The 14,370-nt window shown below is 38.6% G+C and overlaps 1 protein-coding gene across 3 annotated transcripts in view; it reads left to right on the forward strand.

Annotated features, from left to right (window-relative positions):
- The window catches only part of Grik1 (glutamate receptor, ionotropic, kainate 1), a 335,021-nt gene that overhangs the window by 221,613 nt on the left and 99,038 nt on the right, over nucleotides 1-14,370 (forward strand). For all 3 annotated transcript variants that reach the window (XM_013027465.1, XM_013027467.1, XM_013027466.1), the window contains exons 5-6: nucleotides 9,959-10,012; nucleotides 12,016-12,189. In XM_013027465.1, coding sequence (XP_012882919.1) covers nucleotides 9,959-10,012; nucleotides 12,016-12,189 — 228 coding nt within the window. The remainder of the gene's footprint in view (nucleotides 1-9,958; nucleotides 10,013-12,015; nucleotides 12,190-14,370) is intronic.

The following is a 14,370-nucleotide window of genomic DNA, read 5'->3' on the forward strand; positions in this document are numbered from 1 at the left end:
GAAGAAGAAGAAGAAGAAGAAGAAGAAGAAGAAGAAGAAGAAGAAGAAGAAGAAGAAGAAGAAGAAGAAGAAGAAGAAGAAGAAAAGAAGAGGAGAGACCTTGAAAGTGCATGTCCTGGGAGTATAATTATCCACTACCTACAAACTGGTCTGAAGCCTTGAAATTACTTTCTGAACTAGAAAGAGACTGTGAATAGAATCTCAGACTGAAGCCTGAGATCTGCAGTTGTGAATATTACTCTTTCCCTAATAAAATAACACCATTTATTTGGTGCATATTATGCTAGCATATGCTTTACATCGGACTGGAATGGTTTCTTTTTATCTGCTTCACATATCCCATTACAGATGAGAAAAATACATCTCCAAGTCCTATATAGTGGATGGGGTAACAGTAATGCCAGACTATGGTCTGACACAATCTGCCTGAGTATGTCAGATTCTCTGGACAAGCTCTTTTGAGCAAGTCAGTTGATTCCTCTTCAACACAATCACACATCTGTATGTAGGGTTACTGACTAGGCATCTTTTTAGCACCAATCCTCAACATGCAACTGTGCTCAAAGGTCCTCCACTAGAATCTAGACAAGCAGAACTTGCAGTGACTTGCAAAAATAATTAAATCATACATTCTTTTTTATTGTAAAGGTGGTATACACAGGGTTACAGTTATATAAGTAAGGAAATGAGTACATTTCTGGTCAAACAGTGTTCAAAAATTTTCTCAAATCCTCTGACAATCTTCGAGTCAGGTAATTGATAAGGTTATTACTTTGGAAAATCTCAGGAAAGAGGGAGAAAAATGAGGGAGGGGGTAACAGGTTTGAAAGAAATGTACTCACTACCTTACTTATGTAACTGTATCCCCTCTGTACATTACCTTGACAATAAAATTTTTAAAGAATAAATGAAATGAGAAAAGATCTGTGTATAAAACCTATTTTAAAAACTTAACAATGTATTAATGATGATTTCAATTTATGCTAACTGGATGATAATTTTTATGGTATATTATACAATTAGTTTGGCAGTACATTCTCATCCTAATTATGTTTCTCTTGAGTTGATATTAAAGTCTATTCAGTCTCCAAACTTATAGTGAATTTTAATTCTAAGAAGAAATTCATAAATATGAAATACATTGATATAGATCTATAAACAGATTGATCTTTGTGGACAACCAACAATCTACAAAAAAAATTTCATTAACTACACTGTTATTGTGCAGGAAACTCATATAAGAAATCTAAAAGCCTCTATAGAAGGACTAAGATGTGCTTAATTTGTTTTAGGGGACAAAATAAATCATATATAAGTATGATGATGATTAATGATAAATACATAGATGACAGATAAAAACATAAGTAAATAGATATTATCTATATAAAGAAGTATGTATATATGTATGTATTCTGTTAGTTAATTCTAGCCACATCAAAATTTAGCTTTAATAAAAGATAAAAAAAGAAGTATCCTGACTATAGAAATAAGGGTATATCAGAAAAATTTCTTGAAAAAAATCAAGGCTGAATATATTGAAGTACATCTTAATCCTTTGGTTTAAGGATTTAAAGTTTAAGATTTAAGGAATCCTTTAATTTAACAATATACTGCAGCTGTATTTAAAACTGAGATGGGCCTGAATATACATTTTTGTTGCAACGAGTCTTATAGCATCTACCCGATTTTCATGAAAACCAACAGACCTAAAAGCTTAAAAAGGTACTCTAATATATTAATCTTCAGTCTTTCAAAGATGCCAGAGTTTTCCCCAGAGTTCTTCCTTCCTACTTTCCTCAGGACTATTAGCCACACTTTTAGCTTGAATTTTCGCCTTTCTTCAGCTAACATTTCTTTGGAAGGCTGATTTGTTTTGAGACCCAACTTCATCAGGTAGGTCTGACTGGTCTCAGATTCACTCTCTAAGCCAGTCTGGTCTGGACCTCATGATCCTCCTGGGGCTGCCCATGGAATGCTGTGACTATAGGTGTGTGCCACATGCACAAACCCTTTTTGCGGGTTTTCACGTGCCAAGTGAAGGACTATGTGTGAGCCTCATTTAGTGCAAGACTTGAAGATTAGCTCTTTTCTGCTTCTATAAAAGAAGAATGTATGAATGTACAAGTGTGTGCTTCACATAATTCTGAGCAGCGTGTGACAATGAAGACATGGCAACAAGCCTGTACTGATACAGAAGACATTCCACACGTTATGGATTTTCATTGTCATTAAAACTGGTGCTTCTGGACCCTACCTCTGTCTCCTTGCACCACATCTGATATTACAGTACAAGAGCAGGTCCTATACCTTCTCCCAGCCAAGTGTTCCAGTCTTCTTTTGTGATGAAGGTCAAGCAGAATGATGTGAAATTTCTGCAGAATGAACATCTGGGTCTTGCACTTCACAGTTTCTCCTTCCCTGATGCTTTTTTGGGGGAAGCCAAAAATGCCATACAATTATACAAGACAGAAACCTAGGAATCCAGATGGATTGTGTTAACATCACCTCTCTCCAAACTGAACAATTGTTGAAGATTCCACCCTTTGAATGTACCTTAGACTCAATCTCCCTTTCTCCAGTACTCTCTTCTATCTGGACTGTACAATTGGTCTCTCTATCACTCATCTCATTCCTCTCCAGTTCCCCAGGCAGCCTCTAGGGAGTCTCAAAAGCTGCTTATTTTAAGTAAAACATCTGACTTTATCTTCTTATTGAGTGTTCCACAACTGAGCTCAACTATCAGTTCTTCTGTCCTTCCTTATTGGAAATGTATCCACAAAGGAGATTAAAGGTCTTCCCAAAACTCTCCAAATGTACTCAAAAATCGTAAGAAAATTCTAACACCTACAGATGTCACACCAGAAGCCCATGAAGGTTTGGATTCCTATAGACGCATAGTAGCAAGTGAGGCACCTTCCAAGACTTACAGCACCTTTGGAGCCTCTGGACAGGAGATTCCTCAAAAGTAGATGGAGGACTGAATGTGTTGGCTCCCAACCATAATCCCAATTACTTGGGAGACATAGAGCAGAAAAGACTGTAGTTTGAGGCATAAAGTTAGTGAGACTCTCAACCAACAAGCTGATATGGTGGGGTACTCTAATAAGTGAGCATAGCTATTCAAGAGGCCTAGGTAGAAGGATCATGACCATGGTCTGCCACGGGTATCCAATCAACAACAACAACAACCCACAACTAAACCAACAAGGGATGAGGGCATAGCTCAAGTGATATAGCATGTGCCTAGGAAATGTGAAGCCCTGATTTCAAACTACAACATTATCAAAAAATACAAAAGTGAATGGGCAACTTACTGAGCTCTCTTGCTTGATAGATATAGCTGTGGGGGGGGGGCGGGTTGCAGCTTCTGGGAGTACACTGGGACTTAATGGTTTTTCTACTACCTATATTTCCTATGGTCAATTAAGAGTTAATATAGTACAAATATCCCAGCATTTAAATCAAATATGCATATAAATGTTATAACTATGTTTTCTCCCTCAAATCTACACATTGAGTTTATCCCTTCCTTTCCAATTGCGTAAAAAGAAACTTTCACCATACCAGACATGTTCTTTCACTAAACAGATAGTATCTGTGATCATTATTGTTGTATCTTAAAAAATATGTTTGGTAAATATAAATGAACTATTCTTGATCATGATGGATATAAGTCACCCTGAGAATATTTAATGATTATCCATGTTTAGAACACACCCAAGATTAGAATAAATTCAGAAATGAGACTTAAGTATTGGTGTTTATAAAAAGTTCCTTAGTGATTATAATACACTGAGAAGCATGACTGCATATAATTATTTTCTAAAGCCTGATAGTTTTCAGCAAATTGCTAGAGCAATCTCCCTCCCCCCCACAAAAAACCCCTAAGAATCATGTTGTCCACTGAAAAGATGTAACAGGCTATTGATATTTCAGGAGACTGCTAATGAATGGCTTTACAACATCTCTTTTGAAAGATTACCTTAGGAAAATTTGAGGTCAAATTTTTACTACTACCACTACAAAAGAGGGACTCGAGTAGTAGAGTGCTAGCTTGGAGCAAAAAGAGCTCAAGGATACCACCCACATCCTGAGGTCAAGCCCAGAACCAGCACACAAAAAATTATTTTTCTACCACTGGATTTTTCTCTCATTTATCATTGTTCTGCTACGTTGTTCTACATGATGTGGAGCATGAGTCATTAAGGTTCATGTTATCCTCCAAAATTTCCACTCCGCCATGCACTTGGACAATTCAATATGGCTCTGCTGGTAGGGTTGAGTTGTGAAACTAAACTAAGCGCTACTGGCTTCTACTCCTTTTATAAACATTGATCAATATCAGCTTCACTTCTGCTTATAAAAATGGTGAGACTCAGATACTCCCAACTAGTACACTGATTGTATTTACCAACTTTATGCGGAATCCCTTTTCTTTATTTGGGTGGAAGGAGGAGGAAACTGGGCTCGGGTTGCAAATGGTATCCAGCTTAGGCTCTCTCTTATGTTAGCTTATGACTGCACTTGTGTCGGGCACCCCGATATTATGCTAGGGAGAGGACAGAAATTTTTCTAAATGTGTATTCTCAGACCGAAAAAAAAAGTCATTTTTCTTCTTCACGTTGCATGAGATCCTCATTCTGGTATTACTGCACTGAAATATATGCATTTGTCCGCACGGTAATCATAGAAAGCCTTGGAAATGACATACTTTGGTTTTCTTTTGCTATTGTAAAACATTATCACACATTTAGCAGCTTAAAGCACTAGTCTGGAGATTGAAAATGCAGGTATTGGCAGGGCTGTTTCCTTCTGTAGGTTCTGGGGGAGGACTCTGGTTCCTTTCTTCTTCTAGCTGCTAGCAGTTGTCCTGGTTTCTTGGCTTATGGGCCCCTATTTCCTTGTCTCTTTCCCTCTGCTTCCATTCCCAGACCACTTTGTCTTTCCCACCTCCTTCTCTCCCATCTTAGGAGACCGGTCTGGTTCCCATATGACTTCTCAGATCCTACTGGGAAATGGCCCTATCCCCAAATCCTCCAGGTAGTCAACCCTGAAAAGTACCATTTGCCATGCAAAGTAACATATTAATACTTTCTGGAAATCAAACATGAACATCTTCAGAAAATCAGTATTCCATTTACTTCAGAAGAAATGGGAACTTTGGCATGCTCAACCTTTTCCTGGGATCCACTACCATTTTCTATACAATTTACTCTTCCTTTGGAAATACAAGAAGTTCATTCATGGTGGCATAATTTCTTACAACAGAGATTTATTGAAAAGTCTACATACACGCAGCTAGTTCTGCTGGAAACCAATATTTAAAAATTGTGTGGCCCAAGTAGCATCCTGCTCAGAAGAGAAAGAGAACATGGCTGAAAGTATCACAGCTGCCACAGAAAAAAGTACACCCTGCAGCTCACAATTTCATCTTATATTGCTGCTCTGAGACTTCAGATCATTCAACTAGTTTCCTTGAAGATGCTTACGCTGGAAGAACTTATTTCTATCTTGAGGTGAAACTATTATTTTAGTCACATTGCATGTTACACATTTGGAAGTTATTCATTTGAAATTATTGACTAGAAACCATGTCTGATGGCTGGGAATTCATCCTGGTATTGAGAAGGCTATAAAAGAAGCACTATACTTCAGGTGAGTCAATATAAACTTCGGAGACACCTATTTTTCAATGGAGAGAAGCAGTAATAAAAACCGATATAAATATTACAAGAGCACTTCACAATTGCCTGCGAGAACTCCAGGCTCTATTTTAAGCATTTGCTTCTACAACAGCAGCATAATGCCAATTATTTGTGACATGTAGTGAAACCTTAATGATGGATACCAAGAACTTGCAGATAATAATTTTTACAGCTGTCTTCGTAGCATTGCTTTGCTTTCTGAGAAATGATACAGACTTCTTCAGAGACTCAGATATGTTCATTTCTTATTCAGACTTTCCAAGCATCTCATAGGCAGACTCTGAGGATACCATAGGTATCAGACCCCAGAACTAGTTTTTGGTCATCTACAACTAGACTTCAATGCGAACTTTGAGGACAACCTAAACCATGATTTGGGCAGTGCTGTATCTGCTAACTACTCATCAAATTCCAAAATATTATTTCTATTAAGAATGACATATCTACACCAAGATAGGTCAATGCTATCACGAACAAGATCCATGAGGTTTGCAAAAAATGTCAGATGGCATCTGGAACAATTGTTCGTGGCCCATTGCTAATAATCAATAACTGTGTCCCCAAATATTATAGTAGTAGACATCAGACCATTAGATTTTTCCATTCAAGGGCTATGTGGCATGGAGTTTTAATTCTGCTACCTGTATGACCATTACAACTATGACTAAAAGAAGGCAGTAATTCCAGTCATTGAAACAAAGGAAGAATCTCATAGCATCCCCAACTTAATAACATGATATAGAAAACAAATTCTTAATATAGATACATCATATCTTCTGTTTGTTCAATTTAAAACAGTTCCACAAACAGAATAGACTGTGACAAGCACATAGAACTTTGTTTTTTGTGTTGGTCCTCTTTGGGGCTCTTATAATTAATTCTGAAATAACATAGGGTATGATGTACTATGGTGGTATATCCTGGAAATGGGAAGGGCACTGTTTGGTTGGAATTAGTCATTTTTGTTATACTAGCCTAAACTAACTATATAGTTGTAGTTCAGAGCTCTTTCTGAGGATAACACAGTATGGTACTATGACTTTTGTTTGCGTTTTTCTGATAACTAATGAAGGAGGATGTTTTCCCCATTCTTATTGGTCATTTGTGTTTCTTCTGTGGCGAAGAATTTTCACCTTTCACTTGGCTTTTATTGTCTTTTCCTTTTTTCAGTTCTAGGAGTACTGTATGTTTAAATACAAGCCCTTTATGAAAGAGATAAGATTTGCAAATACTTTTCCTAAGCTATGGGTGTGTTATTTTTAGTTTCTTTTTTTAATTGTGAAAATACCATACAGAGGGGTTACAATTACATGGACAAGGTAATGAGTACACTTCTTATCAAGCATTGTTGCCTCCTCCTTTGTTTCCCCTTCCCAGCCTTTCCCATCTCCTCCTCCCATCTCCTCCTCCCCCCCCCCCGGTGCCAAAGTAGTAAAGTTCGTTTTTCTACATAATGTCTTATACATCTCATTGTTGCGATGGGTCCACTGTATCTCTATTTAAACAATTTGTTTTTTTTTCATAGTGGTACTTGAAGCATTAAAGTTTCAAATGCTAATGAAATCTAAAATAAAATAGCAGTCCCACCTTTGGGGCTACTAGCTTTCTCGTTCTTATCTAGAAGATTTTCAATTTTCTAAAGTGTTCCCCAAGTTGGCAGGCCGATGATCAATGACTCTACCCTTGTTTGTAAATTTTATTTTTAGGAAGTTTAGGGTAAGAACCACGATGCACTGAACCAATCTAGGAAGGAGACGGTAAAAAATTGAACGTTCTTCATGTCAGAAGCACACCTGAAGTACCCACAGGCTCTTTTTGCAATAAAAGCAGCATACCTGCTGGCTACCTACAGACTGACTTTTCACAGTTCATTTCTAACATGGAATACCAAGCAAATCAAATGGATATTTGCCTCCAGGAATTAGTAAAACAATAATAAAAATAATGAATGAAGTGACTGTTTCTTTTTTAAGTAGGTGTTAATGCTCCTCATGGGGGATCGAAAGCTTTCATAATAAAATTGAAGAAGATTTTGCTCAAATGAAAACTATGAACTCAGGTGCCTTTGTATTCCAGAAATGTATTTTAAACATCAGTGTCCAGCTCTATAACCAGAAATGTACTCAGGTCCCTTTCAAGGGGTAGTCTTAGTCACAATTACACTATCCAGTGAATACAGTGAAATATTGGATGCCTGACTGAGCCTGGCAGGCCAGCTCTTTAAGCTCAAATGATAGAAGAGTCCAGTAACAAGACCTCACCATGCATGGCTCTAAAGGTTATTGATGGCCCTAAAGCAAGTCTGCCTTTTCAAATCTCTTTGTATGCCCTGCCCTGTCTTGTTAGTACCATAGTGACTTTGGTGCCATTGGCTCATGATTCATCGTGAGCACTTGCCACCATTTGTCTTATCTTCATGGCATTACAATTTCACGGATTCCACAGTGGCAGAGGCAACACGGGGTCTGATTAGTCTTGATGCTTTGTTATGCACTGTTGTGAATTCCCTCTTGAATCCTCACTTCCCTTTCATATAAAAATCCTTCTAGGTTGTGAAATTTTAAGTACTTTTAAGGATCCCTGACAAGCTGTGATACCATTCCCTAGACCTTTTCAACACTTTAATTGAGGCCCTAAAAACATGGCAACATCTATGTTTTACATAAGCAGTAACACCACCATTTTACATTCTCCACTCCAAAACTCCAATTTGAGGATGGGCAGTTATGGGGTCTAGGGAGTACTGACTCAAGAACTTCTAGAAGAGGTTTCTCATGGATATCCAGAATTGACCCAAGTTAGAGGAAAAACACTGTGAAAATTTAATTTCTGAGTCTTTGTTTCTATGCAAAGATTTTTTTAAAGAGTATCAGCATAATTCTGTACTTAATATGTCCCCCAAAAGGTAAAACCATAGATTCAAGAGACTATTTGTAACTTTTTCTGCTGTAGTCATACCATTTCTAGTATTCCAAAAATTAGACCACAAGTGAATAAATTATATACATATTCTCAACCTATTTTATAGCCAATTCCTTTCACTTCTCTCACTTAAAAAGGAACACACACACACACACACACAGAATTTTTGGAACTATCAAGATGCCATATAGGTAACTGAGAATAAGTATTAAGAGACAGTGTGTACCTTGCTCATGTAACTGTGACCCCTCTGTACAGAATCTTTACAATAAAATATATTTTTAAATTTTCTTTTAAAAAATCTATAAGATCACAGAAAATAAAGGACTCCAAAAGCAGAGAGAGAGAGAGAGAGAGAGAGAGAGAGAGAGAGAGGGAGAGGGAGAGGGAGAGGGAGAATATGAAGGGTTAGGCATGGTGGCTCACAACCATAATCTCATGACTTGAGAGTCCAAAATAGGAAGCTCATGGATGGAAACCTACCAGGAGAAAACATCAGCAAGGCTCCATAGCAACAAGCAAACTGGGTATGATGATTCGCATCTATAATCCCAGCAACACAAGAGCTGTAGATAAAAAATTTTGGTCTGAGACTAGCCTAGGCAAAAGCACAATACACTATATGAAATTAAAAACAAAAAGGGAGGAGGTCATGATACAAGTGGTAGAGCATTTGTCTATTAAGTGTGAAGTACTAAGACCAAAGCTCAGTGCTGGAGAGAGAAGGAGAAAGGAGAGAGAACACACACACAGAATGAAATAGATATGCGGAGAATTCCCATCCTTCTCTCTATAAATTAATCCTCCCTATTCTAGCTATTTTTGTTGGGCAAGACTACAAAGGGATGGGGAGAAGGTTTTCTGAGATACACTCCTTCACTAACGTTCATACCAGCATCGACATTTCAATATCTACTGAGTTCTTCCCAGAGAAGCCAAATGCCAAAGCTAGGGAAAAAAAACAGTAAGTTATAGTCTAAGCATGAGATGGATTATTCAGAAATTTAGGAGAGAGACGAAACCTGGTGTCATCATGGACAACTCCAAGGATAAGATTTGTTGAACATAAAGTATTTTTAAGCTGGATCAGGAAACCCATTCCTTTGATGTAAGTCAAACACAGTCTGATGTGATAAAATGGGATCGAGGTCAGTGCCCTTGTTCCACAGCAGCCTCTAATTGGCCTCAGATTTCTGATTTGCTGGGCTGGTGACTATGTATATAAAAGCCCTCCAGTTCTATGCTCTTGAGTTTTTGCAGCCACGGTACTAATGATCTAGCTCTTATTATAACTCTGTTTCTGATTTTCTCTCCTTATTTCTCTCTTGCAGATTTTGTTCATGGGTATGATGACTGAATACTACCACTACTTTTTCACAACTTTGGTAAGCACCTCAGATAGAAATGTATTCCACATGATAGGAACCATGTCCACATTTTACTTCAAAGCTAGTCCCCAACCCCACCATGTCAAAGGCAGGATATTATCATGGAGATTTGTTTTACTTTCCTAAGAAACTTGTCCATGTAATAATGCTGAACAGTAGGTTTCTTTCTTTCTTTTTTTTTTTTTTTGACTTGTGAGCATCAGTGCATTATCCAGAAAGGATAATATTCCATTAAATAGAAACAATCAAAGGACAAACAATTCTAAAAGAAGCATTATGTACAATATCTCTATCCATTAGAATGTACACTGAAGTGTACCTTGACATTCTTTGATGTTATGTGGCTGTCTTGCTGGTACCCAAAGACATTGAGGTTAAGTCAAAGGTGTTAGATACCGACAGGTATTAAGATACATTCCACATTCTGCATTTTGAATCACTAAGGAAATCATGGCATTAAGCTTCACATATCCAAAAGCAATTCTGACATCATAAATTCTAAAAGATGATGAGTTCATAGGAGAAAGATTTGATGCATTTAATACACCAAAATGATGTGAGCGTTCCATTCAACTAACTTCAGAAATCACAACACACACACACACACACGCACACACACACACACACACACACACATTCATGCACTTCCCTCCACCCCTTGTCGATATCCCACATGCTCCACTTGCTGAGGTAAGAAGAAAACACAGAATTACTCCTTCTATCCTAATCTATCCTTACCATCTAGTGAGCAAAATCTACCCAGAGTTGAAGCCCACAGTTTTATCAATAAAATCAATAAGTTAAACTTGTAAGTTGGGGAAATCAAAGAATTGGAAACATGGGCAGAGAAGTTGCTATACTTATACTACAACAGCAACAAATGATACTCCTGATTCAAGTACCCAAATAGCAGAGAGAAATACAAGGACCTCATGAGATAGTTTGAGGGTAGCTGTCTACTGAACTGGGGGTGGGGAAATGAGGTACATGGTAGAAACCCCAAACGAAAGTTTCTGTGACCTTGCACTTCCACCTGCCTGCTATCCTCCAATTCCTTCTTAACAGTCAAGGGAGGTCACAGGGACTGCTTCAAGGGAGGTCACAGGGACTGCTAAGTATCACGCTGTGCTTGCAAATACAGTATAGCGCTTCCCCATCACCACGAACGTCTAGCCATTACTCAAGGTGAGAAGGTCATTGGTCTCGGAACTTTCTACCAGTCACAGATGTTTATACTCTGGAGGCTTGGTTTGGGACAATTTGAGAGTGAACAATAGAACCCAGGAAAGCTGGTCTTCAGCAGAGGCTCTTGGAGATGAATCCATTATACATGTCTTATTTTTATCCACGCCTCCCTCTCTTGCTTTTTTATCCCAATCATATATAGGGATCCCCTATGTATGAACGCGGGAACATTCCTCATTCTACATTACACAGAATCTCCCATTGTAGAAGAAACTAATTTCATGAGATTCAGTTTACATGCTATAAGTTTCTGGGAAATACCCTTTAGCTTGAGCAACTTTCCCTCTACTTATTGAATGTGCTAAAGAAATCACCTTTTCTAATCTTAGTAATTAAATGTGCTTATTTAAGCATTTTCCTTTGGTTCTATCTAAAATCAGCCCTACAGTTGCAGGGTTGTTGTTTTTAATCATTTTTACCCATAAACATATATCTGTTAAAAAAAAAAACAACTTAGTTATTCAAACCTATACTGCTAGCTACTTGGGAGGATGGCTTATTCAAAATGAGGAATTGGCTTGTTCAAATCCTTAATAGTAGAGAAAGAGAGAGTAAAAATGAAACCACCTTAGAGTGACTCAGATAGCCTATGAATAAAAAAGATCAGTGTGAATTATTCTTTTATAGACACCATGTGAAAATTTTCATCTACTTCATTCTCATTTTTTGTTTTAATTTATTTAGCTCTCGTTTGCAAATGGAACGTTGAAAATGCTAACTCGTTTCTACTTTTTGTTATTTTTAATACTGCACAGGACTTGTTTGCTTTAGATCTGGAACTCTACAGGTACAGTGGCGTAAACATGACTGGCTTCCGGCTGCTTAACATCGACAACCCTCACGTGTCCTCCATCATTGAGAAGTGGTCCATGGAGAGGCTGCAGGCCCCACCCAGACCCGAGACTGGGCTCCTGGATGGCATGATGACAGTGAGTAGTCATTTGAAGTCACGCGCGGGGATTCCTTTCCAGGCTATGTTAAGGATCTTGCATGCTTCTTTACCAGGAGGAAATGGTGGGCTAACCTATGACTGGGAGAGGGGGAAGGGAGGAGGCTTTTCAGGTGGTTTTGACAGGGTATACCTGGCTATGAGGAAAAGCTGTCATTTTTAGCTTTCTAACTCTCCTTGCCTCGAGTGAAGAAGTTAACAAGAGTAGCCACTCACCATCAGTTAAATGAAGACAAGGCAGGGGAAATGATTATCAGTGGGAATGAGGCCTGGGGAGGGGCAGAAAGATGAGGAACAATCTGCCCATGAATGTTATGCACCGTTATGAAGAACCACATGGCCTTTCCCACTTGCTGCAGTTCAGCAATTGGAAGCAGATGTGGAAAAATGCCAGATTTACATACAGACTGTGCGCTCATGTTCTTCCTGTCCTGAAGACGTACAGACTCCCCTCTGCAGACACTGACAGTGCTTAGCGCTAGCCATATGCTGCTCTGGAAGCAGATGCCAACTCTGTCTCCTTGCGAGGCAGAGATACTCTTCTGAACAGGAAAAAAATGCAAACAGCCTCATCAGAGAGCTCCTCGCTTAGCATCGTTTGTCTCTAGTTGTCAAATGCATCCACCCTCACTTTATTTCTCTAATGAAGCTCCTTGGGTGATGAAGAAAATAACAGGAAATGATAACAGAAATGCTTTCTATGGAGGAGCAGTGGTACCTAAGGGGAAAGATTGGGGAAAGCGAGCAGGTAATAGCATTTTAAATTGGCATAGTATTTCATTCTCTGTCCCATCATCCAGAGACGCGCTCTTGCTTTTAAGATGCAATTTACTGATAACTGAAAGGATATCATCTCACTGAGAAATGAACTGGGGATTTCATGTTTTTTTTTTCCTTTTCACTGTGATGAACAAATGAAAAGGAGAAATAAATGAATGAGTTAAGTGGTTCTGGATGGTCCCATGTTCAGAGTCCCTGACTGGTTTGTTTTTTTTGCAAACCTGAAATAACTTTGACAACACACAGTGATCTGATAGACCATGATGGGGAGCATTTTGGAACAAATGAGCCTTGCAGTGATTTAAAGTGTTGCTTTGAATAAAAGCAAGTAGAGAATGTCCTGGGAAATACCAGATTTATAAATATATATATAATACATATACACCTATATAGAGATATTATATTTATTATATTAAATATAATATGTATTTCTATATCCTTAATGTATATATTTTATACTTTTATATTAAATGAGATATGCTTATTGTATACAATATATACATATTGCATGTATATTCACACACACACATACACACATATGAGAAAAACATTATCTCTGCTGCCTGTCAAGATTTCTACCACAGGATGAGCCTCTACCCAAGCAGCCTTGGCACTTGACATGCCACAGATTGAAGCTGCTTTCACAGAGATTGTGTTGTCATGTCAAACATGAAATCCATATCACAGTATATTTTAATTTACAAAAAAAGCTGTCTGTGTTCAATTACACTGAGTTTATAGAATAGCTTGTCCGCATAGACAATAGAACAAGGTAACACAACTATGTGATTTAGACAGAGTGAGGCAGGGCACCTCTACCAGCTCAGCCTGCTTCTGTGTCATCGGAATTCTGCACTCCCTGGCGCTGTTGCCAATGGTCTCAGCGATGGCATCCTCTTCGGGAAGCCCAAGAGCTAGAAGACACCCTGTTCAGTCCAGGGGCAGCCAGCCTAAGAGAAGGTTTTCAGGCTGACTTCTTGCTGCTGTTACAATGACTCTGAACTATGAAAGGATAAATAAGCAGCAGGGCGCTGGTGGCTCACGCCTGTAATCCTAGCTACTCAGAAGGCTGAGATCTGAGGATCGCGGTTCAAAGCCAGCCCGGGCAGGAGAGACCGTGAGACTCCTATCTCCAATAAACCACCAGAAAACCGGAAGTGGTGCTGTAGCTCAAGTGGTAGAGTGCTCGCCTTGAGCTAAAGAGCTGAGGGACAGCGCCCAAGCCCAAAGTTCAAGCCCCACGACTGACAAAAAAAAAAAAAAAAAGAAAGGATAAATAAGCATTTAACAGACCAGGAGAGGTGCTTCACCACAGTGCTGTAAATGCAGTGGATGATTTATGCCAGGTCAGGTCAACATTAGACAAGGGAAAGCAATAGTG

The sequence above is a fragment of the Dipodomys ordii genome, unplaced genomic scaffold (genome assembly GCF_000151885.1).
Source record: "Dipodomys ordii isolate 6190 unplaced genomic scaffold, Dord_2.0 Scaffold104, whole genome shotgun sequence".
Classification (NCBI taxonomy): Eukaryota; Metazoa; Chordata; class Mammalia; order Rodentia; family Heteromyidae; genus Dipodomys; species Dipodomys ordii.